The 25526-nt window shown below is 51.8% G+C and overlaps 13 protein-coding genes across 13 annotated transcripts; 7 read left to right on the forward strand and 6 right to left on the reverse strand.

The window, feature by feature from the left end:
• The first annotated feature begins 156 nt into the window (after positions 1–156).
• BJY04DRAFT_193300 (Fig1 domain-containing protein) lies at positions 157–2332 on the forward strand. The gene is made up of 4 exons (XM_073711891.1): positions 157–841; positions 899–967; positions 1020–1347; positions 1400–2332. Exons 1-4 carry the CDS (start codon positions 814–816, stop codon positions 1779–1781), a joined length of 807 nt encoding a protein of 268 aa, XP_073569449.1. The 5' UTR covers positions 157–813; the 3' UTR covers positions 1782–2332.
• Positions 2333–2639: 307 nt separating this feature from the next.
• BJY04DRAFT_219976 (putative carboxylesterase) lies at positions 2640–4851 on the reverse strand (the record flags this gene model as incomplete). The annotated part of the gene is made up of 2 exons (XM_073716738.1): positions 2640–3791; positions 3841–4851. 2 exons carry the CDS (start codon positions 4849–4851, stop codon positions 2640–2642), a joined length of 2163 nt encoding a protein of 720 aa, XP_073569450.1.
• On the reverse strand, positions 4596–5153 carry BJY04DRAFT_193302 (uncharacterized protein). Its single transcript, XM_073711892.1, has one exon. It carries the CDS (start codon positions 5073–5075, stop codon positions 4860–4862), a length of 216 nt encoding a protein of 71 aa, XP_073569451.1. The 5' UTR covers positions 5076–5153; the 3' UTR covers positions 4596–4859.
• A 292-nt stretch (positions 5154–5445) lies between these two features.
• Positions 5446–7870, reverse strand: BJY04DRAFT_91873 (rRNA 2'-O-methyltransferase fibrillarin-like protein; the record flags this gene model as incomplete). Its single annotated transcript, XM_073721294.1, has 5 exons — positions 5446–6889; positions 6937–7205; positions 7256–7437; positions 7492–7539; positions 7600–7870. Coding segments are annotated over 5 exons (1860 nt in total), but the record flags the coding sequence as incomplete, so codon positions are not given.
• A 36-nt stretch (positions 7871–7906) lies between these two features.
• On the forward strand, positions 7907–9231 carry BJY04DRAFT_193305 (RING finger domain protein). The gene is made up of 2 exons (XM_073711893.1): positions 7907–8237; positions 8291–9231. The coding sequence occupies exons 1-2, from the start codon at positions 8036–8038 to the stop codon at positions 9133–9135; spliced, it is 1047 nt and encodes a 348-aa protein (XP_073569453.1). The 5' UTR covers positions 7907–8035; the 3' UTR covers positions 9136–9231.
• A 65-nt stretch (positions 9232–9296) lies between these two features.
• sld2 lies at positions 9297–11125 on the reverse strand (the record flags this gene model as incomplete). The annotated part of the gene is made up of 2 exons (XM_073716739.1): positions 9297–10918; positions 10984–11125. 2 exons carry the CDS (start codon positions 11123–11125, stop codon positions 9297–9299), a joined length of 1764 nt encoding a protein of 587 aa, XP_073569454.1.
• Positions 11126–11350: 225 nt separating this feature from the next.
• BJY04DRAFT_91891 (sucrase/ferredoxin-like domain-containing protein) lies at positions 11351–12531 on the reverse strand. Its single transcript, XM_073721295.1, has 2 exons — positions 12082–12531; positions 11351–12028 (listed from the first exon to the last, which is right to left on the reverse strand). Exons 1-2 carry the CDS (start codon positions 12370–12372, stop codon positions 11438–11440), a joined length of 882 nt encoding a protein of 293 aa, XP_073569455.1. The 5' UTR covers positions 12373–12531; the 3' UTR covers positions 11351–11437.
• Positions 12532–13270: 739 nt separating this feature from the next.
• BJY04DRAFT_228983 (putative C6 transcription factor) lies at positions 13271–15868 on the forward strand (the record flags this gene model as incomplete). The annotated part of the gene is made up of 5 exons (XM_073718957.1): positions 13271–13900; positions 13948–15217; positions 15280–15584; positions 15657–15743; positions 15797–15868. The coding sequence occupies 5 exons, from the start codon at positions 13271–13273 to the stop codon at positions 15866–15868; spliced, it is 2364 nt and encodes a 787-aa protein (XP_073569456.1).
• A 517-nt stretch (positions 15869–16385) lies between these two features.
• Positions 16386–16943, forward strand: BJY04DRAFT_219982 (uncharacterized protein; the record flags this gene model as incomplete). Its single annotated transcript, XM_073716740.1, has 1 exon — positions 16386–16943. One exon carries the CDS (start codon positions 16386–16388, stop codon positions 16941–16943), a length of 558 nt encoding a protein of 185 aa, XP_073569457.1.
• A 1103-nt stretch (positions 16944–18046) lies between these two features.
• BJY04DRAFT_219983 (endo 1,5-alpha-arabinase) lies at positions 18047–19469 on the forward strand (the record flags this gene model as incomplete). Its single annotated transcript, XM_073716741.1, has 6 exons — positions 18047–18825; positions 18898–19085; positions 19132–19160; positions 19207–19262; positions 19313–19377; positions 19444–19469. 6 exons carry the CDS (start codon positions 18047–18049, stop codon positions 19467–19469), a joined length of 1143 nt encoding a protein of 380 aa, XP_073569458.1.
• A 153-nt stretch (positions 19470–19622) lies between these two features.
• Positions 19623–21546, reverse strand: BJY04DRAFT_193314 (uncharacterized protein). Its single transcript, XM_073711894.1, has 4 exons — positions 21279–21546; positions 20547–21132; positions 20098–20478; positions 19623–20028 (listed from the first exon to the last, which is right to left on the reverse strand). The coding sequence occupies exons 1-4, from the start codon at positions 21410–21412 to the stop codon at positions 19663–19665; spliced, it is 1467 nt and encodes a 488-aa protein (XP_073569459.1). The 5' UTR covers positions 21413–21546; the 3' UTR covers positions 19623–19662.
• Positions 21547–22974: 1428 nt separating this feature from the next.
• Positions 22975–23915, forward strand: BJY04DRAFT_91922 (uncharacterized protein). The gene has a single exon (XM_073721296.1). It carries the CDS (start codon positions 23238–23240, stop codon positions 23754–23756), a length of 519 nt encoding a protein of 172 aa, XP_073569460.1. The 5' UTR covers positions 22975–23237; the 3' UTR covers positions 23757–23915.
• BJY04DRAFT_91923 (extracellular proline-rich protein) lies at positions 23916–25226 on the forward strand. Its single transcript, XM_073721297.1, has one exon. The coding sequence runs from the start codon at positions 24074–24076 to the stop codon at positions 25178–25180; it is 1107 nt and encodes a 368-aa protein (XP_073569461.1). The 5' UTR covers positions 23916–24073; the 3' UTR covers positions 25181–25226.
• Positions 25227–25526: the final 300 nt, after the last annotated feature.

Here is a 25526-nt window from a genome sequence, read left to right on the forward strand (position 1 = left end):
TTAATGGTTTCATACTAATCTCGATAAGGCCTAGTGTCATACGTGGGTCAGATCTGCCGTAAGAATTCAGGAAAAGAAGGCGGTGGGAGTGGTTACCGGGGAACCGGGGCAGAGTAAACAAAGGGCGTTGGCCCAGCCTCCCGATTAGTGCGGAGCTTGAGGTCCAGTCCAGTTGTATACCGTCAGATGGTCCAGCCTCCCATTTACCATCCTCTCCACGCTGACGCTCTCTCTCTCTCTCTCTCTTGTTTCGCAAACTCGGTGGCAGGAAATCTCTCGCTCGGTTTAGGCTGCAAACTGTGGATTTGTCCAGATACGATCTCTCTACCCTTCCCACTCTCTCTCCATCTTCCCTCCACCTTTCTGCTATAACATACTACTATTCTCTGTCATAGCCCGTTTCGGTCATTGTCGTTCAGACTGGGGCCTTGAGTGACGGCTACAGACAGGGTGCTGTCTTGACTTACTCTAACCCCTGTGTATAGTTCGCGTCCTCGATATTCCTTCGTACATTCTTTCGATCTCATCGTCATTCCTCTCATCTCGATTGTCTGTCGCCGCATTCCTCGTCCGCTGCCATTACATTCTTTCGAGCACCAGTCGCCGGGGCCGATCTGGATAATAGCAATCGGCACTTGACATCCGAGAGCGACCGGTGCGGATTCAGGGTTGCATTTGGACTAGACATTGAGTGCTGTTAGGCAAGGTGTGCAGGGCACAGAACACTCCTTCTCGGGGCCCCGAGGAGTGAGATATTGGACGTGAAGGACACTGAAGGAGTGAGAAGCAGCCGAGGGCTGTTGTTTGATCAAGATGCCTAGATTCGCGGCCGGGTTTTCCCGTATGTATCTTTGAGCTCGTGGTATGCGACTGTATGACAGCTAACAATCCCCAATAGGGTTTATTCCGATGATCGGATACCACCATGTTCTGATGATTATTATTGCAGTTGTCATTATCCTTCTCTGTGAGTCTTCTTGGGTTGGATTCTCTGAACCCCAGCTAATATGTGTCTTCAGCATTATTATTAGCAGGATGCTCGTCTTCATCCCCTCAAATACCGACCATTTTCCTCATCTCTATGTACTATGAGCGGTACGACCCGGTCTTCAACCTGGCTCAGGTCGATCCTGGGGTGGTGACGGCTACAGCGAATATCGTGGGAGGTGCTCAGATGGAGGTTCGCGTGGGCTACTTCGGCATCTGTGTTCAACCAGATGGTGGATCGTATATTTGCAACGCGAACGCAACTGCGTTGGCTGAGATCGTTACAGTGGATCAAGATCCGCTGAACCTGATTTGGGTGGCATCAACGTTCAAGGATGCTGTCGTTTTCCCGTACCTGATGTGAGTTCAATCTTCCAGCCCTAAGCCGGAATCATTTACTAACTCGCTACAGTATCATTGCCGTCATCCTCTCTTTCTTCTGCTTTATAGTCCTCGCAACATTTCCCGGATGGCACGAAGAGACCGACGCCAGCGGATCGGAAATTGAAGTCAAACCGTTCCCTTCTCGTCCTGTATCGCAGGTCGCCCTGGCCCTTATCTTCATCGCCTCTGTGTTCGTTCTTGTATCGGTGCTATGGCAACATACGGCATCCGTTGCAGCAAGTACAATAGCACAAGACTTAGGGAACGGTAGCGTCAAAAGTGGCGTCGGGACTTCCGCAATGGTCCTGGGTTGGTTCGGATTTGCACTGATGGTGATCGTGACGATAGGATTGCTCGTCATGATTCTGAACCTACGCTTGCTGAGACAGTTGACGGACGAGGAGAACTGATAAGGCGGGAGCTTATTTTCGTTTGTCGATTTACACTTGCTTTTTGTTTGGCTTTTTGCTTTCACCTCGACCCGATGCACAAAACACACACCCTCTTCTCCACGATACCACCACACGCACGAGTACCCACGACCGACACACGAATAATACTACGATAGACCCTGATTATCATGAAAGATAATGATTTGATCTAATCCCAAACTTAGAAGGGATTGGATTAGGGTTGCTTCTACGACACCACCACAACAATACTCATCTGATACCTCACATCACCATCTACACGTTATTTGCTGTCACGTTACGTCTGTCATATCGCAACTTGTACATTCCACCCTGCGATTTACGTCTGCTATGCTCATGTTTGCACTTTCTGTGCTGTATAAAGAGTTTCTCTTGATGCCTTTGTTTTTATGATAGGGACAAGGACTGGATATGGAATTGGGATAGGAAAGGATGAACGGGTATGATTAGGAACAAATGGAATGAAACCACTTACATATATAAAATGAATGTTGCGAAGGAGAAAGAATACAATCAATCATAGATGAACTCCTCCCCGATGCTCTAAACTGTCAACGGAGTACTTTGTAGTTCACAGCGCGCTGGGGAAGGGATTACAGGATACACATGCAATATGCGCTGCTACCTAAGTAGGGCTTCCGAACCTAGGTCGAGTAGCTTTCTCCCACTACCTATAGCAGCCAGTATTCATATCCATGCATAACCCCGATATTCGTAAAACCCTTATACTCTATTTAAGACACACAGAGCCAAACAACCGTAGTGTCTTTTCTTCGCTGCTCATCTATATAGTCTGAATAACGAATTTATATCCAAGTAATATAACTATAAATATAATCAAGCCAGAGGCTTATACAACTCTAACGGAACCCCCAACTCCTTACACAGCTCACTATCCCAGAACGACCCCCGATTACTCGGAAAATCTAATAACATAATCGGCCCCGAAACCCCACTCACGGGCTCCCACCGCTCATAGAACATCGCAACATCATGCGCAGACTTATACCCGCGCGCCTCCAGATACGCCGGGTCTGGATTCGGTTGTCCTGAACGCACAAACTCCGCAAAGTACGCGGAGATTAGTTCTGCGGCTGCGAGGTCTAGCGAGTCTCGGATTGTGGGGAGGTTGGCGAAGACAAAGGGGAGGTCGGATGCGTGGAGGCGGAAGTAGGGACGGTCTGGGTCGCCGTGCGGGTAGGTGGTGCTTGGTGGGGGGTTGCCGAGGCCGTGGGCGTGGGTGTCGAGGCCGTGCATTGTGCGGAATGTTTGGTAGTAGTAGGAGGGTTGGAGGGTGTCGGAGGAGACGCCGAGGAGGAGTGAGGCTTGGTTGGGGCAGCGGATTAGGGTGTTTGTTGCTATGCGGTCGGCGATGGTGAAGGCGTCGAGAGTTAGGTTGCCGGTGTGGGGAGTCGGTATAAGGTTGGTGTCGAGGAGGCGTTGGGCTTGTTCCCGGGTGATGCCGAGGGATGAGGTTATACCTTCGAGGAGGGAGGAGGTCGTGTCTGGTGAGTATGGGATGAAAGAGGCGCCCTCGTTATAGGTGTTGCCGAATATGACAGGGACGTTTGCAATGCCCGAGTTTCGCTCGCCGAGGTTAAGGGCTGGTCTGTGGATGTATTTCCCGTCCTGGACGATGTGACGGGCGACTGTTGCTAGGTTGGCTAGAGTAGATGCAGGGATATCTCGTAGGCATTGTATTTGCTCCTCAATTGTTCCCGAATTGCAGCCAGCTTCGAAGAAGATGTGCTGGCCGGCCGCTTCATATGACTGTGAGATGGTTGCATACGAATTGTATGATGCAGCACGATCCTCGAACCCAGCAGCAATACCACTACCCAAGTCTGACATGGCAACTGCCCGTTGAAAACTGCCCGAGGCAGGTTCTGATCCCAAGAGAGCCTTTACTGAGGTGGCTCCAGCTGCTTCACCCATAATCGTTATTTGGCGAGGGTCACCACCAAACTGAGCAATGTTCTTGATTGTCCACTGTGCTTGTTGTTAGCCTTGTACATTCAGTGCGCCTTGGTGGGCTTACCTCAAGAGCAAGAACTTGGTCAGCAAGCCCGTAGTTCCCTCGTATGTCAGTGTCCGGAACCGCCAGGAACCCCAGCGTTGAGAGTCGGTAGTTGAACGTGACGACCACGATACCCTCCCTTGAGGCGAGATTCCCGCCGTCCGTCACAGGATCAGAACCCGTCCCCCTAGTAAAGTCACCGCCATGAATCCAGAAAAGCACTGGCCGCAAGCCAAATGTTGAGTTTTTCTTCGGGATATAGGGCGTCTGGATATTGAGGCTCAAACAGTTTTCACTCCCACCATCCGCCTGCACACACCGAGGCCCGTACTCCTTGGCGTGGATTGTTCGAGACTTGCCCGAGTAGGGTTTCGCATAAGAGAACCGAATTGGCGGGTCAGCGTATGGGATCCCCAGGAACCGGAATGACTTGTGATCTCGTGACCCAATGTACGTGTTGCCCTCAGAATTCACTCGAACTAACTGCCTTGCTCTATCTTTTTCGCGAGCCGTGGTGCCGCTGCTTGTCTGGGTGCACAAGACAGGGAGCCGAACGTCTCGTGATGGAAAAGGGTAGTGGTCGAAGTCTCTCTCGCCCTCCGTAACTGCTAGCACACCATTTCGGATGTAATAGCGCAGGGGTTTGGTATCCTTGGTCTGACCACTCAGGTAAAAGAGGTATGAGAATAGTTGCAAGAAATCTTTCTTGTAGTCTGTGATGTTAGAGAGAGAGACCATGGACTCTCCGATTTCTTCACATGCATCGCGCAGGTCATGCTGGCCCATGGGATCTAGCAAGATAATCCCAAAGTGATTCTCACCGTCGGCTGCTTTCAAATTATTCTGGTGGAGAAGAGTCAGGGAAGTTCTCTGGTTGATCAGGTATCCAGATGAATAAGGCAGAGCCTTATGCGAGTCCTGGATGAGCAGGACTTGAGGGTCGCTATCTGGGGCAGCGCCAGCAAACCCTCGCGGCAATGTCCGCCCAAGGACATTGAAAGCAAGTAGAGCGGCCACAAGAAAACGGGACATTATGCAGGTTACTTGGGAGGGATTGCTCGATCACATCCTTTGAAGACGAGACGATCAACCCGCATTTGATGGGAAAGGATTCGACTGCCGGATGCGGAACATCCAGCATTATGTACCACCAGCAAGGCTGCAAGGCTGAGGACTAACATTATATTTAGGCCTTCGACCCCTGATTTCTTCAATCTCGGACAGGTCATATGCTGCCGTGGGCCGCACAATGGCATCGTGAAAGCGGGGGACGGGGTGCCAGCGCGGAGGAACAACGACTGCCATACTATGAGGCCCGACGCCAAGATTGATTGCAATAAGACATTGTGTTCAACGACTGAAATAGTCTGGTGGGACGAGGAATTGTGGTCGAGTCTTGCAGGAGTTTGGTTGGCTATGTTTCAAAAGAATCAGGCTTGCGGCCAATCGAGATGTTCACGAGATCGCTATCCCTAGGCGAGGTGAACTTACGAAGACCCTTGTGCTTGGGTCTGGGAGCCTGTCTTCAAGCTAGTTTAAGCACGGTCAGTCCGCAGCGGTCGTGTCCACCAATTGCGCATGTGCGCTTAGCCCAGGCTGACACTAGGACAAGACAGACCCGGAGGGTCCGGAGCATAAAGATTGGAGAATCCTGAAGGCACAAACAAACATGTTTTCGTCGCCAATGATTGAAGTGTCGAAGTTTCGAAAACGTTGATGGCACTACACGATTGAACTGATCGATGGTGATGATGATCAGGATTCAAAAAGAAGGAAGAAGGAAGATGGAAGATGGACGATGTCCCGTGACTCGACTCGATATGTTTACCTCGCTCGCTCTTTACACAAGTCCAGAAGAACTCAAATGCATATACCCGTAATTATACAAGAGAAAAACCTTTGTTTCATCGCCATACACGCTGCTCAAATGACAAGACAATAATGATAATGGGTTGGGAAATCATATTTTGGAAGAACTACCTAGTAATTCATGACCGGAGCTCCACTTGTACTCGGCCCTGGTTTCTCATCATAGTTGCCGCCACCTGCTTCATGTCCGGAGTGATCATCAAGCGACCTATAGTTTGGAGGACCTCCCCCCGTGTCACGGCCGCGACCTCTACCACGACCGCCTCCACGGTGTGGGTTTGAATAGCCTCCTCTGCCTCGCGGGCCACCACGCCCACGACCACGGGCTCCGCGACGATGTCCGTCATCATGCGCATGTCGAGCATTCCCGCCGTGGCGCGGGTTATGGTGAAAGTGTCGACCTTGTGGTCCATCTGGGTTGCTTTGTCCTGGGTATAGGATATCATCATCCCTTTCTTGTTGATGGCGCCGCTTACTAGTCTTGTTCATGAACTGGGTATCGTTATAGTCGCCTTGACCATCTTCTTCAATGCGTAGCACAACCTTTTCACCCACAACACTGTCAACAGTAAGAGCTTTGTCATTGGGAACGGGCTGCCAGTTATGGATCTTGGAAGCGTCGATAGGGCGGGCCCCTCTGCGCACCGCTAGAACCACAAAAGGGACTCTATTCTCGGTATGGTATCTCTCCGTACCGGGGACAGGTTGTAACCGAGCGGCCCATACTCGGTTTTCAAACACACCGGTTCCGGTGACAACCCAGCTCAGCTTCTTGCCAATACCGCCGACCTTGTCCAAGATCGGACGGCTTGCAGGACGTGGAGTGATTAAGATACTGTTAGCCATATACTTCAAATCATTTGAATCAGCGAGCCCATGGGGCAACAGAGGGTCCAAGACCTGTTTGATAAGACGATCGGAGTCCGTGTTGGGAATAAGATAGCCAGTGAAGTAGGTGGTGCGGTTTATGCATAGCCGGCCATATGGCGATTTGGCCACGTTCAGCGCCGGGTTGCGAACCGAGGAGTTATGAGAATTGATCATACGCTGCACTTCGGCAGCTTCAATTACAGGGGTGAGATACACAGACCCTTCAGCTACCTGGATCACCTCGGCGGTTATGGGCTTCCTGGAGTCAGGGCCGTTCATGGCTTGGAAGTTTCGATTGAGACCCTCGAAGAAATCCCTAAAGCCCTTTGTACTATGATGAGTCAGATCGAGTTGGAAACAGCTTTACATACAACTCACTGCTTGGGACGATCCTCGTAAACCCGAATCTCGTCTGCCTGCGCATAAGTGAGAATGATGTCCGAAAGGAAAGTCTGCTTGAACTCCATTGTCGAGGCAAAGCGCTCGCTGTTCGGCCCGACTTCGGGCTTCAGACAAATGAGATCGAACTCGAGATTCTTGCTAGCGACCATGCGCTTGACCAGATCAGAGAAGCCGGCTTCACTGCGGCCTGTCAAGAGAACAGTGAGCGCATCCTTCTGCTTCATGCTGAGCTCGACCAGTTGAACCTAGACGTAATTAGTCAGTGCACCATGGACTCAGTGTATATGGCTCGCACAATCCGTTCGTTCCACCATCCTTTCCAGGCGCGAGGTTCTTCTTTCTCGATACCCTCTCCCGTGGCAGACAGCAGTCTTGGGTCATGCCACCAGCCTCCATTTGCAAAGCTCTCATACGCTTGTAGAAATCCGATACTCGGGCCGTTCCATAGCTGTGGGTTCGGGAGGGGACTCAAAAACACTGAATATATTAACTGACGACGCTCGATCTCCGGAAGCTATGCTCCGTTCTCACATGTATTGTCAAAGTCGTATACGTGAATCGCTTTTACCTGTGATGCGGCTAGGAGTGAAACAAAGTGATTAGATTGATTCAATTAGCGAATGGGAGCAAGGATAATACCTGGCAGCTCTTTATTGATAATCGACCAGCGCCTCAGTCCTGTAATTGTCCGTGGTTGACCTTCCACGAAGGAGCCGTTTGCTGCTCCGCGCGCCATTGCGTAGGTCTCAGCGATAACTGATTTGGCAGATCGCTTGATCATTGCATGAAGCCCATGGCAACGTTGTAATCTGGGTAATGAAGTGAGCGTCAGGTAAGCTCTTCTTTGAATAAGCTCTGTACAACTCCAAGAGTTATTGTGCCTGTGGCTGGAGTTTGAGGGCCTTTTCGTCGTTGTTGGAAGCCAAAGCTTTCGAAAAAGTTGCTGGGGCTCCCGAGAACGTGACCCGCCCGCAGACCTCAATACTGTCGCGACTACCTCATTGCCCATGAACCTCCTCATTGATTCATCCTATCCTTCTCAAACAACTTTATCCAGAGTAGCGCAGCACAACTGATGACCGATGATGGCGATCTTCAACAGCAGATTCTGCAGCGGACGCTTCAGGAGGTAGCGCAGGAGCAGGATGTACAGGACCCGTGCGTCATCTGCCTGGAACCCATAACCGAGCCCGCCATAGTCGTCTCCTGCAATCATGCCAACTTTGACTTTCTGTGTCTTCTGAGCTGGCTGGAACAGCGCCGTAAATGTCCACTCTGTATGAGCCCTCATTATACCCTTTCCTGGTTGCTTTACTAACTTTCTCTGCAGGCAAGAGTGACGTATCTACCGTCAAGTACGAACTTGAGAACCCCGACGGTCCGAAGACCTACCAACTACCTGCCCTTCCTCCACCGTCGGCGAGCGCACCGCCTACGGGACACACTCATACACATGGCCGGCCACACGGCCGGAACCCCCGTCGTCCGCGACGCCCTCGAAGTCCGCCACCGCGAACTCCGGACGACCCGCTCCTAAGAAGACAGCAAGTCTATCGCAATCGCCTATACTCCTTTCGCGTTGGCTCCAATCGCCTTTCGCAGTACCGCGAATTCACTCCCGAGATGTTCAATAGAGATGAAGAACTCGTGTCGCGAGCGCGCAAATGGATTCGTCGAGAGCTTCGAGTCTTCGAGTTCCTCAACCCCGACGCATCGTCCGATTCATCTGTCGCGCGACCCGGGCAACAACGGCTGGAGAGTCGCCGGGGCAATAATGCCGAGTTTCTTCTAGAGTATGTTATTGCTATTCTCCGAACTGTCGATATCAAAGGTAGCGCAGGGCAGGCTGAGGAGCTGCTACGAGACTTTCTGGGGAGGGATAATGCATCGCTGTTTCTGCATGAGCTTCAGGCTTGGTTGAGGAGTCCTTATACCTCTTTGGAGGACTGGGATCGCAATGTTCAGTACGACAACACGGATGCGGCTTCTCAAACAAGCAATCGAAATCCCACGACGTCCCAGCGGTCCACCCCGGTGTATAGAGGTGGTGGGCGGCACTTTCGTGGCCGAGTCGACAAGACGCACCACCCTCGCGGTCCTCGGCATCGAGACAGAGATGAAGGTTATCTTGCTAGGAGAGTTCAGTACGCCCGGGACCGCTATATACCAGACTAAGGCGAACATGCCACTGATGATTTATGACATGTATATTGATAGATATAGAATAGACTAACCGATATCGCTAAAAATGGTATCTATGATGATGATGATAAAAGAGTCTAATGCTCGCGCAGAAAGAATATGATTGTAATCGTAGCTCATAGCAGGCTCCAAAATCACCTCCGTCGAAACCTCCCAAATCCACGCCCTCCTGCTTTCCCACCTCTATTCCGGATCTTCAAAGACCGATAATTCGCATGAGCTTGTGGGTTGACCTTTCTCGTCGAAGCCTTCTTCTCTCTCTCCTCATCCTTCTCCTTTTCTTTTTCCTTTGCTTTCTTTTCCGCATCCCGAGCCCGGGCCTGCTCTGCCTTGACCCGAGACTCGGCCTTCGTACTCCCAATGGCCTCACGCATCTTCTCCGTGAAACTCTTCGTCCGTCCTAGTGATCTAGAGCCAGGATCGTAATCTGCATCTGAATCCGCCTCATACTCGGATTCAGGCTCGGAAATGGAATGCAGAGAGTCCATATCCCCATTATCGAACGGGTCCAGATCAGCTTCATCATGAGAATGAGAATGGACATCCGCTTGAGCTTGTGTCTCTGCGATAGCCTGTAACTCATCCTCATCAGGGACCGATCCCGTCTCATCATTATCGTCCTTGCGATCCCCAACATGTATCGCACCTAACCCGCGCTGCAATAGCCTAGCATGAGCGTCCGATTTCGGTCTCAACTTAACAGCCATGGACGGAACAACAACAGGCCTCATTTTCACCATCCGCGTCGTCCTTTTCTGCCCCTTCTTCTTGTACACCCGTCCATTCGCATCTGTTGCGATCTGACTATCTGGAACATTGACTTCCTGCGCATTTTGCTCCGCTTCAATCTCCCGGAGGACATCGAGGTCGTCGTCTGCGTTTTCCTCTTCCATATCTCGTAACCCTTGCACGAGCTGTGAAAGACCCTTGCCGACGAACACGGGTGGTTTGCGGACGGGGATGGGGCTGAGCCCTGTTTGGCTGGTTCCGTTCTGGGAATTATAGAGGCCTGATGTGGAGCGGCGGAGGAAGGAGGGTGTTTCGAGGTTTGACGGGTCTAAGTTTGGGTTTTTGGACGTTGGTGTTGGTTGCGAGGGGCTTTTGATGAGGTGGCTGTTTCCAAGATTCCGTGTAGTGTCGTCTTCAACAATCGCGGAGTATCGCCATGCCGTGGGCGTTGCGAAGAGCGCGGAGAGCATGTATTTTTTGCTTGACGAGGCTGGGGTTCGCTCCCCTCGTAACGTATCCTCTTCCTCCTCGTCTTCTTCTGCTATTGTATCCATTGCTTTGCGCTTCTTGGAGGGTGTTTGCGCGTCCATGCCTTTTATGCTTGCGATGCGGGTTGCGGAGGGTGTTGCGGTACTTCCGCCGGATTCAGAGAGGAGGTCGAAGAGGCCGAGGGCTTTGCCGTCTCGTTGAGGTGTTGGTCCGATGGCTGTCTTTAGAGGTGAAGAGGTCGCGTGTGTTGATGGGCTGAAGAGCCGCCGTAACACGGAGGGAGAGTCATAAGGATCGACGTTGGACGGGTGTGAGGGCTTTGCTTTCGAGGGCGTCTGGAAAAGGCCATGGGAGGATTTTCGCGGGGTGGATGTAGTCTGATTTTGGAGGGGAGGTTCGGGGCCGGTAGGTGAGGAGTGTTTGCGCTTTTTGGACTTGGTTTGATCTTCATGATCGCTAGATTTTGGCTGTGGTTTCGAGTCCTTGAATGCTCGGGTCTCATCAGCTTTTAGGCGCGAATATTCTTTGTATTTGGCGGCTATAACAGAGGTGATTAGTCTGAATTCCGAGAACAAGATGCGATTATTCAGGCAAGTAGCATACCAATCTCAGGAACTTTCTTGATGTCGCCTCGTCCTGCTTTCTTGCCGCCATTCGCGGCAGCAAATCCCCTCTCCCAATCTTTCAATTCGGCGCGCAGGGCAGCCGCTTGGGCCGCGATTTCGGAGGCCTCGACACTCGGCATTATTGCATCTCGAGTAATCTGAACGTATAAATATTATAATTGTAGAGCTGGCAGTAGGTTGCAAGGTCAAAATAGGGAGACTCAGGCAGATCTAGTATGTACAGATTGTTGATGGGTCGTCGCGTGCTGAAAATCAATTAACGCGGGTTTAGCGTGGGTGACGTAGCGCGTTCCCCTTGACCAAGGGCCAAGCATCTACTGCAATCATTCAGTCTAATTCCTTCAAGGATATTGACTGATCTATTAAAAATATTCTATCGCACTCCTGGGTATCCGAAAGATCTACTTCTGTCCTCTGCTCTCCCACATGGATCACCAACTTGTCAACCCTCGAAGTCGGTCAAATCCTCCTCGCAGCTGAAAATCTGGATGCACGACCTTGCCCTGCAAAAGTGTATAGTTGACAACACCCTCGCAGTGCTCAGGCCGAATCCGGGCGAGCCAGATCATCTGCTGCTCTTGTTTCCGGTATATCAACACATTTGCTGAGAACTTATGTCCGCCCACGTGTGAGACAAAGAAGATACCCACACCACCAGGCCGGTCGTCATCTGCGTCGCGATATAGCCCATGGGGTCGGAGATGTCGTTCGAGTTCGCGCTTGATTAGAGGGGCGGTAATGCCGCATCGTGCATCTCGCCGTTTATGGGAGCAAAGGAGCACGACATAGTCATAATCGCATGGTCGATGTTTCAAAGGTGAGTCTGGTGGTTGGGTGAGGGCTTTTGAGGGACTCTGTGATAACGGAGCGTCGATGAGTTGTTCGATAACCTCACCGACATTGCTGGACATCACTCCGTCGACGAAGGTAAATGACGGTAGGAGGAGGATAGTAGACCCTTTATCTTCGGTGTCTTCATCGTGATCTGGGGATCGAAGATTCGATGCAGAGATCATCATGCGCTGTGGCGTGCGGTTAATGACATATCTTTCCTGACGTTCCAGGCGGCACTCACCCCATGCTTAGATCCAGAAGAGCGGTCGAAAGCCTCCATCAAGCTCCCGCGCTCATTCTCAACATGCTCTTTCCAATCAGACTTGCCCGTCGCAACCAGAACGTGGGTGTGAAATTGTTTTATATGGCCATAGAGCGGTCGCGAAGCCTCAACCTTTACTTTAGACGGATATTCAATTGTGCAGTCCGCACAGTCCTTCTTGCAGTTGGGACCGTCTGCTTCAGGGTCGACAGTGGGGAAGATGTAGTCGTCGCGCTGGAGACCGGTGATAGAGAGAAGTGATCGCAACATTTTGACGCACTTGTTCTGATCAGGAGATGCTATGGATCTAGGGTGAATCCTCCTAGGCAACCTAAGATAAAAACAAAACCGCTTAAAAATTGCTGCTGCTCTTTCTGTCTGCTGGCGAAGCGGGAAGGAAGCTATATATCCCCGTCAGGCCTCGGACATTGATTTGGCCCGAATATCCCGAGGATTATCTCCGAAAACGCCTTAACGCCATCATAGAGGACAAAGAGGCAAAGTTTCTGCCTAGCATGGCTTTCAGAGGTCATCCTTATACCTCTACCTAGGGTGGAAGGTTTGATATGCCTCTGCCTGGTTGTATACAATGTCTGGGCTCCACGTCGCCCTACTACTGTCGAACATGTCGGACATCATGAGAAACTGCAACCATGACGCACTAACTATAGTTAGACTGGCTAGACAATGCAAATACCCGGAGTATCCATTTACTCCGTGCAGCTTTGTTGTCTCGTGGGATAGTTAGCTATACGAATGGCAAGTCTTAAGGACTGACAAGCGAATGGAGTACATTGGTTCCTAGTAGGCGGAGCTTCTCCTTAGGTACTCGGAGTAGTTACCTAGCTAACTTTGACAGTCCCAGTTGAACGGCATTATCTCCAAGCCAAAAGCTTGACGATTTGCACCCTGTACACTCGGGCAGGATCAACAACTCAAAAAAGCTCCTGCTTGCGAGACAGCACGCTACTCTTAAGTCTCTAAGTATACTCGGAAGCGCGCCGGAAGTCGGAGGGATGCGGTCGGCGTTACCCCTTTTGGGTAAAAGGGCCGGCCCGGGACCACACGTAAGCTGTGGTTTATCTGATTCTTGAATCTGATCCTGAGCTCATCTCAAAAGCATGTTTGGTGTCTATCTGAGTTGATCGAGCAGTCGTAGCCACGGACGATGGCAGACACTCAGCCCCAGCCCCCGCAACAGCAGCGAGTGCGGAAGAGGAGGCGCCGTACGATCGCGTGCGCCCAGTGCCGCAGTCGCAAACTAAAATGTGACCGCGAGTATCCCACCTGCGGTCGATGTCTGAAGAGCAAAGCACCCACCAAGTGTTCGTACGAAGATGGCTTCTTATGGCAGCAGCCGAACACGGTGGACTCTTCGTTCCCCGACCGACCCTCCGGCCCAAGTATACCGGTACAACTCCAGCTGCATCCAGTCGATCGGCCCGCTGCCCACCCGACCCCAGACTCGGGGATAAGCAAGTCGTCGGCTCGGCCTCAACTGACGAATTCGACAAATGCTTGCCCTGTCGAGGAGAAGCGTGATCGCTTCTTGGAAACCGTCCTGGGTGCGCCCAAGGCTGCTGTTAACCAGGACTTCATAAATAGTACTGAGATCTTGCATCGTCATCGTCACCATACTGTGAATCCTCAAGACTCGCGTGCTGGCTCTGTACAAGACGATGAGCCTCCGGTTTCTCCATCTCAGCCATTGGACCTTTCGCCTCGGATCATGCTACGAGGGAAAGAAACGAAGACCCGATTCAATGGCTCTGGGATCTTTGCAAACCTGATTACTCAGGTAAGACTGCATCCTCCGCATGAGTATCAACACACTGACCAGACCAGTTCCCAGATCTTAGGTCATTCGCAGAAGAAATCCGAGTATCAAGTCCTCATCTGTCTGCCCTTCGACCTGACCTGGTAAGAGTCACTAGAGGTCTATGGAAAGTCAAAATACTCAACCAGCCTATTCCCATCCCAGATACAACGACTCTAATCTCACTACTTCCATCTCGTGTCGTCGTTGACGTGCTCGTCCCTTTATTCCTCACACACGTCGAGTCAACGCACAGGATCCTCCACATTCCCTCCTTTCTGAAAGAGCTGGAAGAATTCTGGTCTCTCAAATCCAGCCCCCACCTTGTTTCGCCGGCATTTGTGGTGCAGCTGCTCCTCGTTCTTGCTTGTGCATGGAATCTTGCTGATATTACTGCCCTTGAGTTGAAGAGCGAGACTACCCTTCTATGTCATACGGCTCTGGACTGGATTTTGTATGCCGAGAAGTGGATCGAGAATGCCCATATCAAGCGGTCTGATATCACAGTTCTCCGTCTGCATATACTTCTAGTAATTGCTCAAAACGGCCATGGGATGAAGCGCAGTAAAGCATGGCTTACAACCTCAACTCTCGTGAAGCAAGCTATGCTGGCTGGGTATCATCGTGACACTAGTATGTACACCAAGATCTCAGCCTTTAACCAGGAGATGCGCAGGCGCATATGGACCACGATCGTGGAACTTGATCTCCAGGTATCCTTTGAGCGGGGTATGCCGCCGTCTGTACAGGAGTCGGACTACGACACGCTTCCACCTTTAAACGTCAACGATGCCGACCTGCAGGAGGTCAGCGAAGACCTACCTTCAGAGCGTCCTTTAGAGGAGTTTACCGATTGCTCGTTTCAGGCAGTTCTTACCCAGTCACTTCCCCTAAGACTGAGAGTCTGTAATTTGATGCACTCCCCAAGGCTAAGGTGTCGCTATGATGAGATTGTTCGCTTGGATTGGGAGCTGAATCGGCACCTATCATGCATACCAAATTGGAATGTTCCCGAGGCCAGTGGTGTTCAAATAGCAGACAAAGTGACCTTGGCCAAAGCCATGCTGGAAAACAAAATCGGGCTGAGCTTGCTGTCCGTTCACACCCCTTTTGCAATTGAAGCTTCCCGAGAACCTCTTTTTGCACCTTCAGCCAGGACACGGCTGGAGCTAGTCACTATGATGCTCTCAACTCAGAGACGGTTACAAGAGACGTCGAGATCGCTATCCTTACGCAATCTCGGTGATTGGACTGTACAAGCCTATTGCTCAATATGCCAGTTACTGCATGAGGGGGCTAGTGATAACGGCAAGTGATTGAAGTTTGAGTGAGACACCATCAATATGTGCTAACCATCGCAGGCGCCAAACCCCTTTCCCTGCTCCACACGCTTCCTGGGTTATCAGAGACTCTGATATCTCTGGTAGAGATTACTCTTGCTTCCCTGGAAAGTCGGCTTCTCCTGGTGATAAAAGGAGCTAAGGAATACTTTTTCATGTCGACAATACTAGCTCTCGTGAAGTCCAAGTTATGGCCGACCCAAGCCGCTGTCTACAAACAGGAGGTCGTGGAGCGCGTCATACTGTTTGCCCAAACCCTTTTCACACGGCATGCCAACTGCGCTCATCTTGGAGAGTTAGGAATGGGCAACTTCAAAACCAACCAGGTTCGTAATTTCAGGCCGGTGCATTTTGCACTCGAAGGGCACCATCACTTACAATTTCCATTGTTCACCCAGGTTCCAAGCTTGAGTAATATTCAAGGAGTCCCGGCACAGTTTGATCCACAACTCACTGTACCCCTGCCAGATGATTTTGGTTTGATGGTATGTAGCATTGCCAACCCTTACTGTACAGTTACTGATCAACCACACGCTAGGCATCTGGGGATTTAGACCCTTTCCTGGACGCATTCGACTGGGGAGATCTAACTGGATTTGCTTTTGAGTAGCACTCATTCAACGGACAAGACATTAACCTGCGCTCAAGTAGTAAGTTAGCAAGAAAGTTCGGAGTCGGGTGACCTGATAGGTGCGGTCAACGGGTCGCGGGTTCAATCTACGCTACGCCGCTATCCATCGGAGTTCCGAGTTAGCGAGGCCAACTTGAAATCATGTGTTCTGGTAGGATATTTCTGGAAGACTCATGAAACCTTGTCTCGGAAGATGAGCTCGCCATTGAATGGACCAACTGCACTATTGCTTAGGTCGCAGCCCAGCAGCGACGGCGAACGGCCCCCGGCTTTTACTAGACTAAATGTGGTCAGGCACTCAAAGTAAAGGGGATATTCCTGGCTAGACATGGGTTCTGCGAGCCCCAATCTCCGCTCTGAGATGGCGTGGGTTTATTTATTGATGGTTGGGGTCTATATAATCCCTCAAACCCAGCATATATCGACCAGCCAGTCATCCATTTCATCGCCTGAGATTCTATCCCACGTTATACATTCGTTTAACCAGCCCGCCGCGATGTACAAGCTTCTCCCTTTTGCTCTTGCGGCTTACGCTGCCGTTGCTACTCCCCAGGACGAGGCCACCACCACCTCTACTCAGATTGGTGATACCTTCCCGGCTGAGCCCTCTGTCATTTTCACCACGATCGCCGACTCCTTCCCTGAGGCGCCTGAGGTCACTTCGATTATCATTGCTGATCCCTCGAGTGCTTTTGGAGACCCTTCTGTATCTTCGTCTGTTATCGCCGACCCATCCACTGCTTTCGGTGATCCTTCTGTCACCAGCTCCATCATCGCCGACCCGTCCACTGCTTTCGATGACCCTGTGATCACTCCATCGTCCATCCCCTACCCGCCCCCGCCTCACGGCTGGCCCATCAATACTCCCGGCCGACCCGGCGGCTGGACCACCTCTACCGTCACTGCAGACCCTACTCCTGTCCCTGAGGGCCCTGGTGGTGAGGAGGGCTCTCCCACCAACCCTGAGGATCCTCAATTCACCGGTGGCGCCGCGACACTCGACGTTCCTGTCTACGTTGTTGCGGGTATTCTGGCTGGTGCCGCCATTCTCTAAGTCTGAGTCGTGTTGGCACGAGTCTCGCTGTCTCATTGTCTCATGTACAGTCTACTTGTACAGTTTGTTTATAGTTATAGAGGAGGGGTCGAATATATATGTGTGCGTGATGGTGGGAGGAGCTGTTAATACAAATAATAATCAAGATTCATATTGATCGAAAATGCTGATTTACAACATAACTTTGATAGAACTGCGAACAGTGTAAATAGAGTTGTTCACCAGTCAGCCCTAGCGCTTATCATGCATGGCATTACCTAGTACAATAGACCCTTTTGTTGGTACTAAAACGTCTGCTCCCTCAATTCGCAACAAGACTCTCTCTTGCGGCTCGCAAGCCTCCACATCAACAACAGCAACAACCTCAATTATCCCGTCCGACCTCCCAACGCTAACTTCGACCACTACTTCTGAAACATGGAGATCTCTGGGGTGGGAATTGTTGTTGCGGGGGTGGTGGCTGGGGAGTTGGTTGTTTGGTTATTTCTTATTGTTTTGTGGTGGTGGTGGCTTGAGTATACCAAAGCAATTAGGGCTTCGGGATTTGGGCAGAAGTATATATTTGACCAAGACTGCGGTGGAATGATAAGCTTTCCACATTTTCCCCTGTAAACACTAATAAATCCATGGTAAGCAAGATCAGGTTCATGAACCATTAACTCTGAAAAGAGCTTATCAAGTTTATTGGCATAAGCAACCATGGGTGGAGAGATGGAGTATGATGTGAGCAGTGTGTCATCCACATCCCGATCGGCAGAGCTATCAACATCAAGCAGTCTCTCGCTGATTCTCCACCTTGCAGCTCTGTCAAGATACTGGCACTGCGTCATGCTCTCATCTTGCTTATTATTATTATTGTTTACACCGTGTGTTGTCCCTGATTCGCACAGTCTATCTTCTGCCCGGTTAGCAGGATCGCCCAAGATCTGCACTCTACCAGCTCCAGACCACAACCGATCGATTATTGACCATCTCAAGACCTAGATCGCAGGCTATGACGAATGACGAACCCCGTTGCTCACTTTTATATGCTCCCGACCTCTCCGTCGGATGAAGCGACCCCAGATCGTCCTTCATACAATCCCAGATAGACAACCGCACCAATGGTGCGCCTCAGCCTGGTCGGACTAGTCCTCTGGCTATACCTGACAGCAGCAACCCCGATCGACACCTCCGACACCTCCATCTTCTCCAACACAGAGGAATACCCTCTCGCCAACCAAGCCAACGTCACCACCCACGACCCCAACATCCTGCACCACAACAACAAATACTACCTCTTCCGCGGCGGCGTCAACATCCCCTTCTTCAGCGCCGAGAAACTCACCGGACCATGGGATCGCGTCGGCACAGTCCTCAACGAAACCTCCATCATCCAGAAAGAGGTCCGCCAGCGCCCATGGGCGCCGATGGTCACCCGCTGGAACGACAAATTCTACTGCTTCTACTCCGTCAGCGCGAGCGGGACGCGAGATAGCTCAATCGGCCTCGCGTCCTCGGAGTCAATCGAACCAGGCACATGGACAGACCACGGCGCCGTAATCAATTCCGGAAACGGCAGTCTAGCAAATATCTACCCGTACAATGTCTCCAACGCGATCGACCCAGCCTTCTTCGAGGATCCAAAGAGCGGCCAGCCGTATCTGCTTTACGGGAGTTACTGGCATGGCATTTTCCAGATCCCGCTGAACGACAACCTCACTGTGGAGAACCCGAGACACCCCGGGGCCACGCATCTGGTTGATCTCCCGGATGTGAATGCGGAGAGGCGCCTGAATGAGGGGTCTTATATGAGCTATCGCGCTCCGTGGTATTACTCGTGGTTTAGCTACGGGCAGTGCTGCCAGTTTAGTACCATGGGGTTTCCGGAGGAGGGGGAGGAGTATGTACCAACTAGCTGAGCTACCTTTACAAGGTGGTTGCATTTGTATAAGTATATGCTGACGGCATATAGATATAGTATCCGCATCGGACGATCGAAGAACGTCACGGGCCCGTTCTTGGATCGCAATGGCACGGATCTACGCCAGGGGGGTGGATCGGTGGTTTACGGCTCGAACCACCAGGAGGTGTATGCGCCGGGCGGACCGGGTGTTCTAGAGGGCTCTGGCGACGAACCGGATGTGCTTTATTATCACTATTGTGAGTTTCCACATTATATCTGGGATCTGGTACTGACGGGCTATAGTGAACACGAGCATTGGGTTTGCGCATAAGGTTCGTACCTATTTCTACTCTACTGAGCTGTTACTCACAGATTTAGGATGCACGGCTGGGTTGGAATTACCTTGATTATGTGGATGGATGGCCTGTTCCGAGGTATGCTTTTAAGAGTATGTATGATGGTGTTATGCTAACCCTACAAATAGGGCGCCAGAAAGCAGCGGTTTGAGTCTCCGGCCGGCGGTTTCTCTCCAGATACTTGCGTTGCTGGGTACGTGCTGTCTATGCCGTTGTGGAGAGACTTGATCAGCTAGCTGACCTCATCTGATTCTTATAGGCTTGATATTCTTCTTTACTGTATAGACAGGACCAACGGCGATCCAATCCCGCCTATCTCAACGACGCATTAATGGTAACGGTATACACGATATATACACGATAGACATAGACACCCATAGACGACTATGATAAACTCTCTCTCTATATATATAATTTCTAGAACAAGATACTATATACAAAAGTGCCCCTCACCCGCTAGACCCTAAGGCCTAAACACCTAAGCCCCATTTATCACCCCATTCTCCAAGCTCCTTCTAGCCTCCTCATTCCCCCTCCTCCACATCTGAATCCTCCTCTCATGCCCCCTCGCAAAGTCCTCCGCCCAAACACTCTCAAACCTCGGCAGTCTGCGCCCGGGCTCACCCTCCCCTGGCTCGCCCGCAAGCGCATGCAATTGCTCGAAATACTCCTCAAAGTCGGGATTCACCATCAGGAACCCGGCTGCGTCGCCGCGCGCGGCAATGCGATCAGATTCCCACTTTTGGCGAGTTGAGAGCGGGGGGAGGGTGGACTTTCCGGCTAGGACGCGCGCGGCGGCGACGGCTTGCCATTCGAAGAGTTTGAATGTTAGGCCGGCGCCGACCTGGTTGGTTTCTATTGTTAGTGGACCCAAGGGATAGATTGGGGATGTTGGGGGCGAGGAGGAACATACTGCGCCTAGAAACACTAACGAGTCGTCGCTCTCGTGGAATACATGCAGATATAACCCAGGGACCCTGTTATTCCTGATCTCGATGTTTTGTAGGAATGGCAGTGTCCATGTGAACCCTGTTCCGAAGATTAGATGATCGACGTCAGAGACGGAGGATCCGTCTTCGAAGTGGACTGTTCGGGTCCCGTTTGCGCTGTCAATACGCGAGATTGGTGGGCGGCGTTCGATGAGCGGGTGCTCGAAGGCTTCGTCGCCGAAGTAGATGTTGTATTTGCCGCGGACGACGGCGTAGATGGGGTATTTCGGGGGTGAGGAGGTAGTGGTTGCGAGACTGACGGCTGTGTCGGCGGCGGAGACGGAGGCGCCGATGGTGATTACTCTCTGTGGGTGCACATGGATGTTAGTGATTTGTAGGTATTGAGGTATGGGGAATGGTTCGGAAGACTAACCTTGCCCTCATACTTCCCCGGCCCGCGATACTGCTTCGCGTGCTCTACCGCACCTGGATACCGCTCTGCAAACTCCTTCAGTCCGGGGATTGGAGGAACGTAGGGGACGTGGTAGTGCCCTGATGCTACGACAAGCGCGTCGAATGTCTCGGTCCACCAGTAATCCCCTTCCCCGTCCTGGCCAGCCCGCCTCAGCGTCAAAACCCACTCGTCACGCTCAGCATCCTTCACGGCCCGCTCAACCGTCGTATTGAACTCCACCAAGTCGCCGTACCCATTCCGGTCTAACAAACCCTCGATATACCCGCTTATGACCTCGTGGTGCCGGAATGGTGTGTCGGGCCCGTGTAACCCAATCGACCAGTCTGACTTGATCGAGGAGATTTTCTCGACCGAGTATTCCATCACGGAGGCATCGACGTTTGTGTGTAGGTTCGGGTAGATGTGGCTGTCTGTGTAGCGGTGGGTTTCCAGCGCTGGTGTTTGTGCTGGGAGGGTCGGGGGGAGCGGGATGGGGGTATCGGCTGTTCGGGATGAGAGGGCGTCGATATCTAATGGTTCGGGACGTTCATTCGGACGAGAGACCCTATAGTAGGTTTGTCAGACTCGTTTCTGAATTGGTGTGGTGTTTTCTTGATATCAAAATCAACACCAAAATCAACCCCGCATCGCATTGCAGAAAAAGCGGGGGGCGGAAGAGGAGAAAAGGACGAGAAACAAGAGAAAACAGACCAGTTCCCACCCGCCCTCTCCTGTCTCTCAAAGACACGGATGACATCGAATGCGCGCTCCTGCACCAGCGCATCGACTGCAATTGCGCCTGAGGGGCCGGTACCGATGACTGCGACGCGCTTTTTCGGGGGCATGATTGCGGGGAGGAAATGGATGAATCTACAGCCTCAATCTCCTGTCGCGGTTTCTCTACAGAGTCGCGCAATTGTTCCGGGGTCCCAGTCCTTTAATCCTAGAGTGACGCCAAGGCAATACCCGGGCAGTCAGCAGGAGAGAGGATTTATAGCATGCCACCTTGCGATCAACCCCGGACCGGACGCCTTATCTCGACTTTTTTGTGCCGAGAGGATATTGGAGAGGTTTGATTGGTTAGAATATAGTATAAATGACCGCTAGCGGGGATGTTGGCATAAAACGGGGATATCGCATCATTTCGGTGTATTTTTGGCGGCTTTAAGGGAGATGGTGCTTGTAGAGTTAGAAAAACCAAGACTATGGGTAAAAGGTAGTCTTAGACTCTGTGAGCTGGAGTACTGAGAGCTCTGCAGGATTTTAGAGGTCGAAGACATGGGAAGCAAGATGTCGTGGTACTACTACTAGTATAGACCGAGTGTTGAAACGGCCTTACGTGACGGTAATATATCTTATCGGCCGATAAGAAGTGGATTCATAGCTGTGTCAGCCTTTAATGCTGGAATTGTGCATGCTCATGCTTCCATCCCCAAATTGACAAACTCCTCTCCAAACCCATCACTTTAGTCAAGGCCCTCTTGCTACTCCGGAGTAGATGGATTCATCTGGGCTGATCCATCTGATTCATATTGACTTTAATTCCTAACTCGAAGCGATGTATCCCTCTCAATGTGACTGACGAGAAGAATCCTACCGCAGGATGGAGTTTCAGGATGTTTGCCGTCGTCCTTCGCGGCTCCCATCCTTTTATGTCCTGGGAAGTGTTTACGCGGCTGGCTATGCCTAGCCGGTCTCACTCTTTCCGCGCATTCAGTTTGAGCACCGGAATGCACTTTCGGAACGTCATGGAGCTCTGTGACTGTAGTTGCTTCAGATTTCTGGAACAGTTCGACGCCCAATCTAGAGAAAACTCCTGGATATGGCCCATTGATGGCATCATATACGGAGTACAGGTCTGTGAATCTGATACCGGGGGTGGGGTTGGCTTTAGTACCGAGTCACCGACTGTCGGTAGTCGAAAGCTTGATACCGAGGTGACACGATTGCAAGGGACGAGATCTCTGAGGAACCGCATCATACGATCTATAGACCGACGGCATGCGGGCTCCCTGTCTTCAGGTTGCAGCATCACTCCGACTCTGGAGTATATCCTGCGCATATGGCTCTGGAATCGGTCCGAGACTCGACACACCCTCCGTACTCCAGCTCCAAAGTCTAGACTCTCAAAATGACCAGCCATCGCGAGGCCTGCATCGCTTAGTACAGGAAGAGATCGTCCGGTGACGTCTGTGGACCTCCAACCTTGATGTCTGGCATGGAAGTTCGTGACGAAGTTTCTGTCGTCTATCGCGACTCTGAGCGATCTTTCCTTTATGTGGTGACCTCGCCGAGATCTCACTCAATATCTGCGATTTTGGCTGAATTGACCTTGCCCCAGCCGACCAAATTTAGGACGTGGTTGGAGCTTCGCCGAATTTTCTAGAGCTAATCTGTATGTTCTTTGGCGCATCCGAGCCACGATTTAACCGGCGTCATCATCGGACGTTTGAAAAGCACTCTCCAAATGCAATACAGTCCCGAGTTTCGAGTCTACGATCTACACCGACGGCGGTGTTCCTGAAGGCTGGACGATCGACCTCGCTACCACTCGTCATTTGGGGGCCTAAGCAGTGGTGTTGATCAAATTTGGTACGCCGGAATAGGCAACCCGTCGTACCAGACTTGGTGCACCGACGTTCCTCGATTGATTCGCCTTGTTAGCTGAAAATGATGAAGATGGTAATATTTTACGGCCAGGGTTCACGACGTCCAGCGTCTGAAGTTCAATCGCAGGAACGAATTAGCTTGTTTCGGCCCCCTCGTGCTGAAAAACGACGATCGTGCCCTGGACGGCATGTCGAATTAAACGTGGCAGGGAGCGTTTCAAGTCGCAGGTCAAGCACTTTAGCGTTGGATTCGTCATGCCGTGAAGATCCTTCCCCACAGGGACACGGCAGGATTCTTGCCCTATGCTCGAACAACCATGGCCGCACGATTGTTCCTTGTAGAATTGCATCGATATTGCTACTGAGCTTGTCTGGGCTGTCGAAAATTTTGGTTTCTCAGTATGGAACGTTAGACGTCGGCTCCATAACTGCATGTCTAGCGGCAAAAGCATCCGCGTACGTCAGCCCTGGGTGCGGGTCTTCCGATCTAATCAATCAACCTGATGGGCGGGCTGTGAGAATGGTGATCTACCTCATTGGACCCTATAATGGTTTAGAATGCAGCTTGTACCGCGGATGATAGTCGGGCGAGGTAACGGCATCACGGACGCATCCTGCGACGGCACCTCACTCGCTGAGCGATTTACGACACAACCAGGCTGTACGCCCACATGGCATCGTGACTCGATAGGCACAGTATGCGAATTCTCGGCACTCTCCAATTCAGCTCGGACTGCCGAATAAGAGCCAGTTCGCAGAGCACGCCACTCGCTCCAGGGTTGGCGGGATTCGAGGCAGTCGAGACGGCTCGCCCCAGCTCGAGCTAATTCATGGTTTCAGAAGTCGAGCCAGCATCCAACCTTAAGTGCTTATTCTATGGGAAGTGGGTAACAAGCTATGCCAAATCTTGGCCCTCTTCCGTGCCTTGCGCTAGTTCCCTGTTGCAATTCGCACCTCCTGGATCTACATCCGACGGAGCAAGGCTATAAAGGCAGCTCACATCTCCTCCAGTCTGGTGTTGTTCATCACTCCATTCACTCACTGACCGAATCTGGCATTCTTGGTCTCACCGTTGTCTGTCTTTCCTACCACTCTATCATTCTTTCAGACTTTCAAACTTTCACAATGAAGTACTACGGCGTCGCTTCGCTCGGCATGTTGGGCTGTGCCCTTGCTCTGCCTGCTCCTCAGTTCCCTGGGCTCCCATTCCCCGGCGGAGGTGAGGAAGGCGAGGGTCCTTCGTTCCCTGCACCAACTGACCTGCCTACTGGCCTTCCTACTGCCACGCCTACTGCCACGCCTACTGCTGCTCCCACCGACCTGCCAACTCCAACTGGCCAGCCTGAGCCAACCGGTGGCTTTCCCGGCTTCCCCGGGTTTCCTCCTCACTTACCAGGTGGAGGTTTCCCTGGTTTTCCTGGAGACTCTGAGGGCCCCTCGCCTACTGAGAAGAAGCGGCAGCTTGGCGGCGGACTAAGCGATCTCTTCCCGTCAGGTTTGCCTGATCTCGGCGACCTCTTCCCCGGCCTTGGCGGCGACGAGGGCAGCGACTCTCCCACCCCCTCAGGGCCCCTTACTCTTCCAGGATTCCCTGGCAGTGGCGAGGGTGGTGACTCCGGCTTCCCCGGCCTGCCGAGCTTCCCGTTCCCGTTCCCTAGCGGCGACTCTACCGAAACCCCTGCTCCCAGCCCTACCTCCACCATCACCGAATCCAAGCGCCAGCTCGGCGGCGGCAGTGGCGGTGGTCTCGGCGATCTCTTCCCGTCGGGTTTCCCCGATCTAGGTGATCTCTTCCCCACTGGTCTGCCTGACCTCAGCGACCTGTTCCCTCACTTTGGCGGCGGACACGAGGGCTCCGACTCTCCCTTCCCCGTTCCCACTGGCGGCTCGCCTTTCCCGACTGGCTTCCCTGAGCCTGGTGAGGGTGCTCCTGGTGCCAGCGGGTTCCCCACTCCCACGGCTACTCCTACAGCCACCCCCACTGCCCTTCCTTTCAAGGCTTAAGTGAGGAGTGGAGTGTGAATGTCAAGTTATGGGTTTGGATATGGATACGACATGTACAACACTGCCGGTCGGTCGTTGGGTTTGGGTCTTGGTTATGATCTGGAATGGATGGTTATGGGTTTTGGTATTGGTCTAGGTGGAAAGTGCTTTTGTTGAGGTTGTTCGGTGGTCATGTCAGTAAACGCGATGGCTAGTAGGAACTGTATTCTAGCATCAATACATGGTCAATTTCTTATTCTCAAATTATCTAGAGTTTGCAGAGTAGAGCTAGAGGATTATGAAAGTCTGCGGCTTCCATTCATCACGTGGCTCGGAAAGCCCTGAGCCATAAGGATCGGTCACCTTC

This window comes from Aspergillus karnatakaensis (assembly GCF_047715665.1).
Source record: "Aspergillus karnatakaensis strain CBS 102800 unplaced genomic scaffold BJY04scaffold_36, whole genome shotgun sequence".
NCBI classification, from domain to species: domain Eukaryota; kingdom Fungi; phylum Ascomycota; class Eurotiomycetes; order Eurotiales; family Aspergillaceae; genus Aspergillus; species Aspergillus karnatakaensis.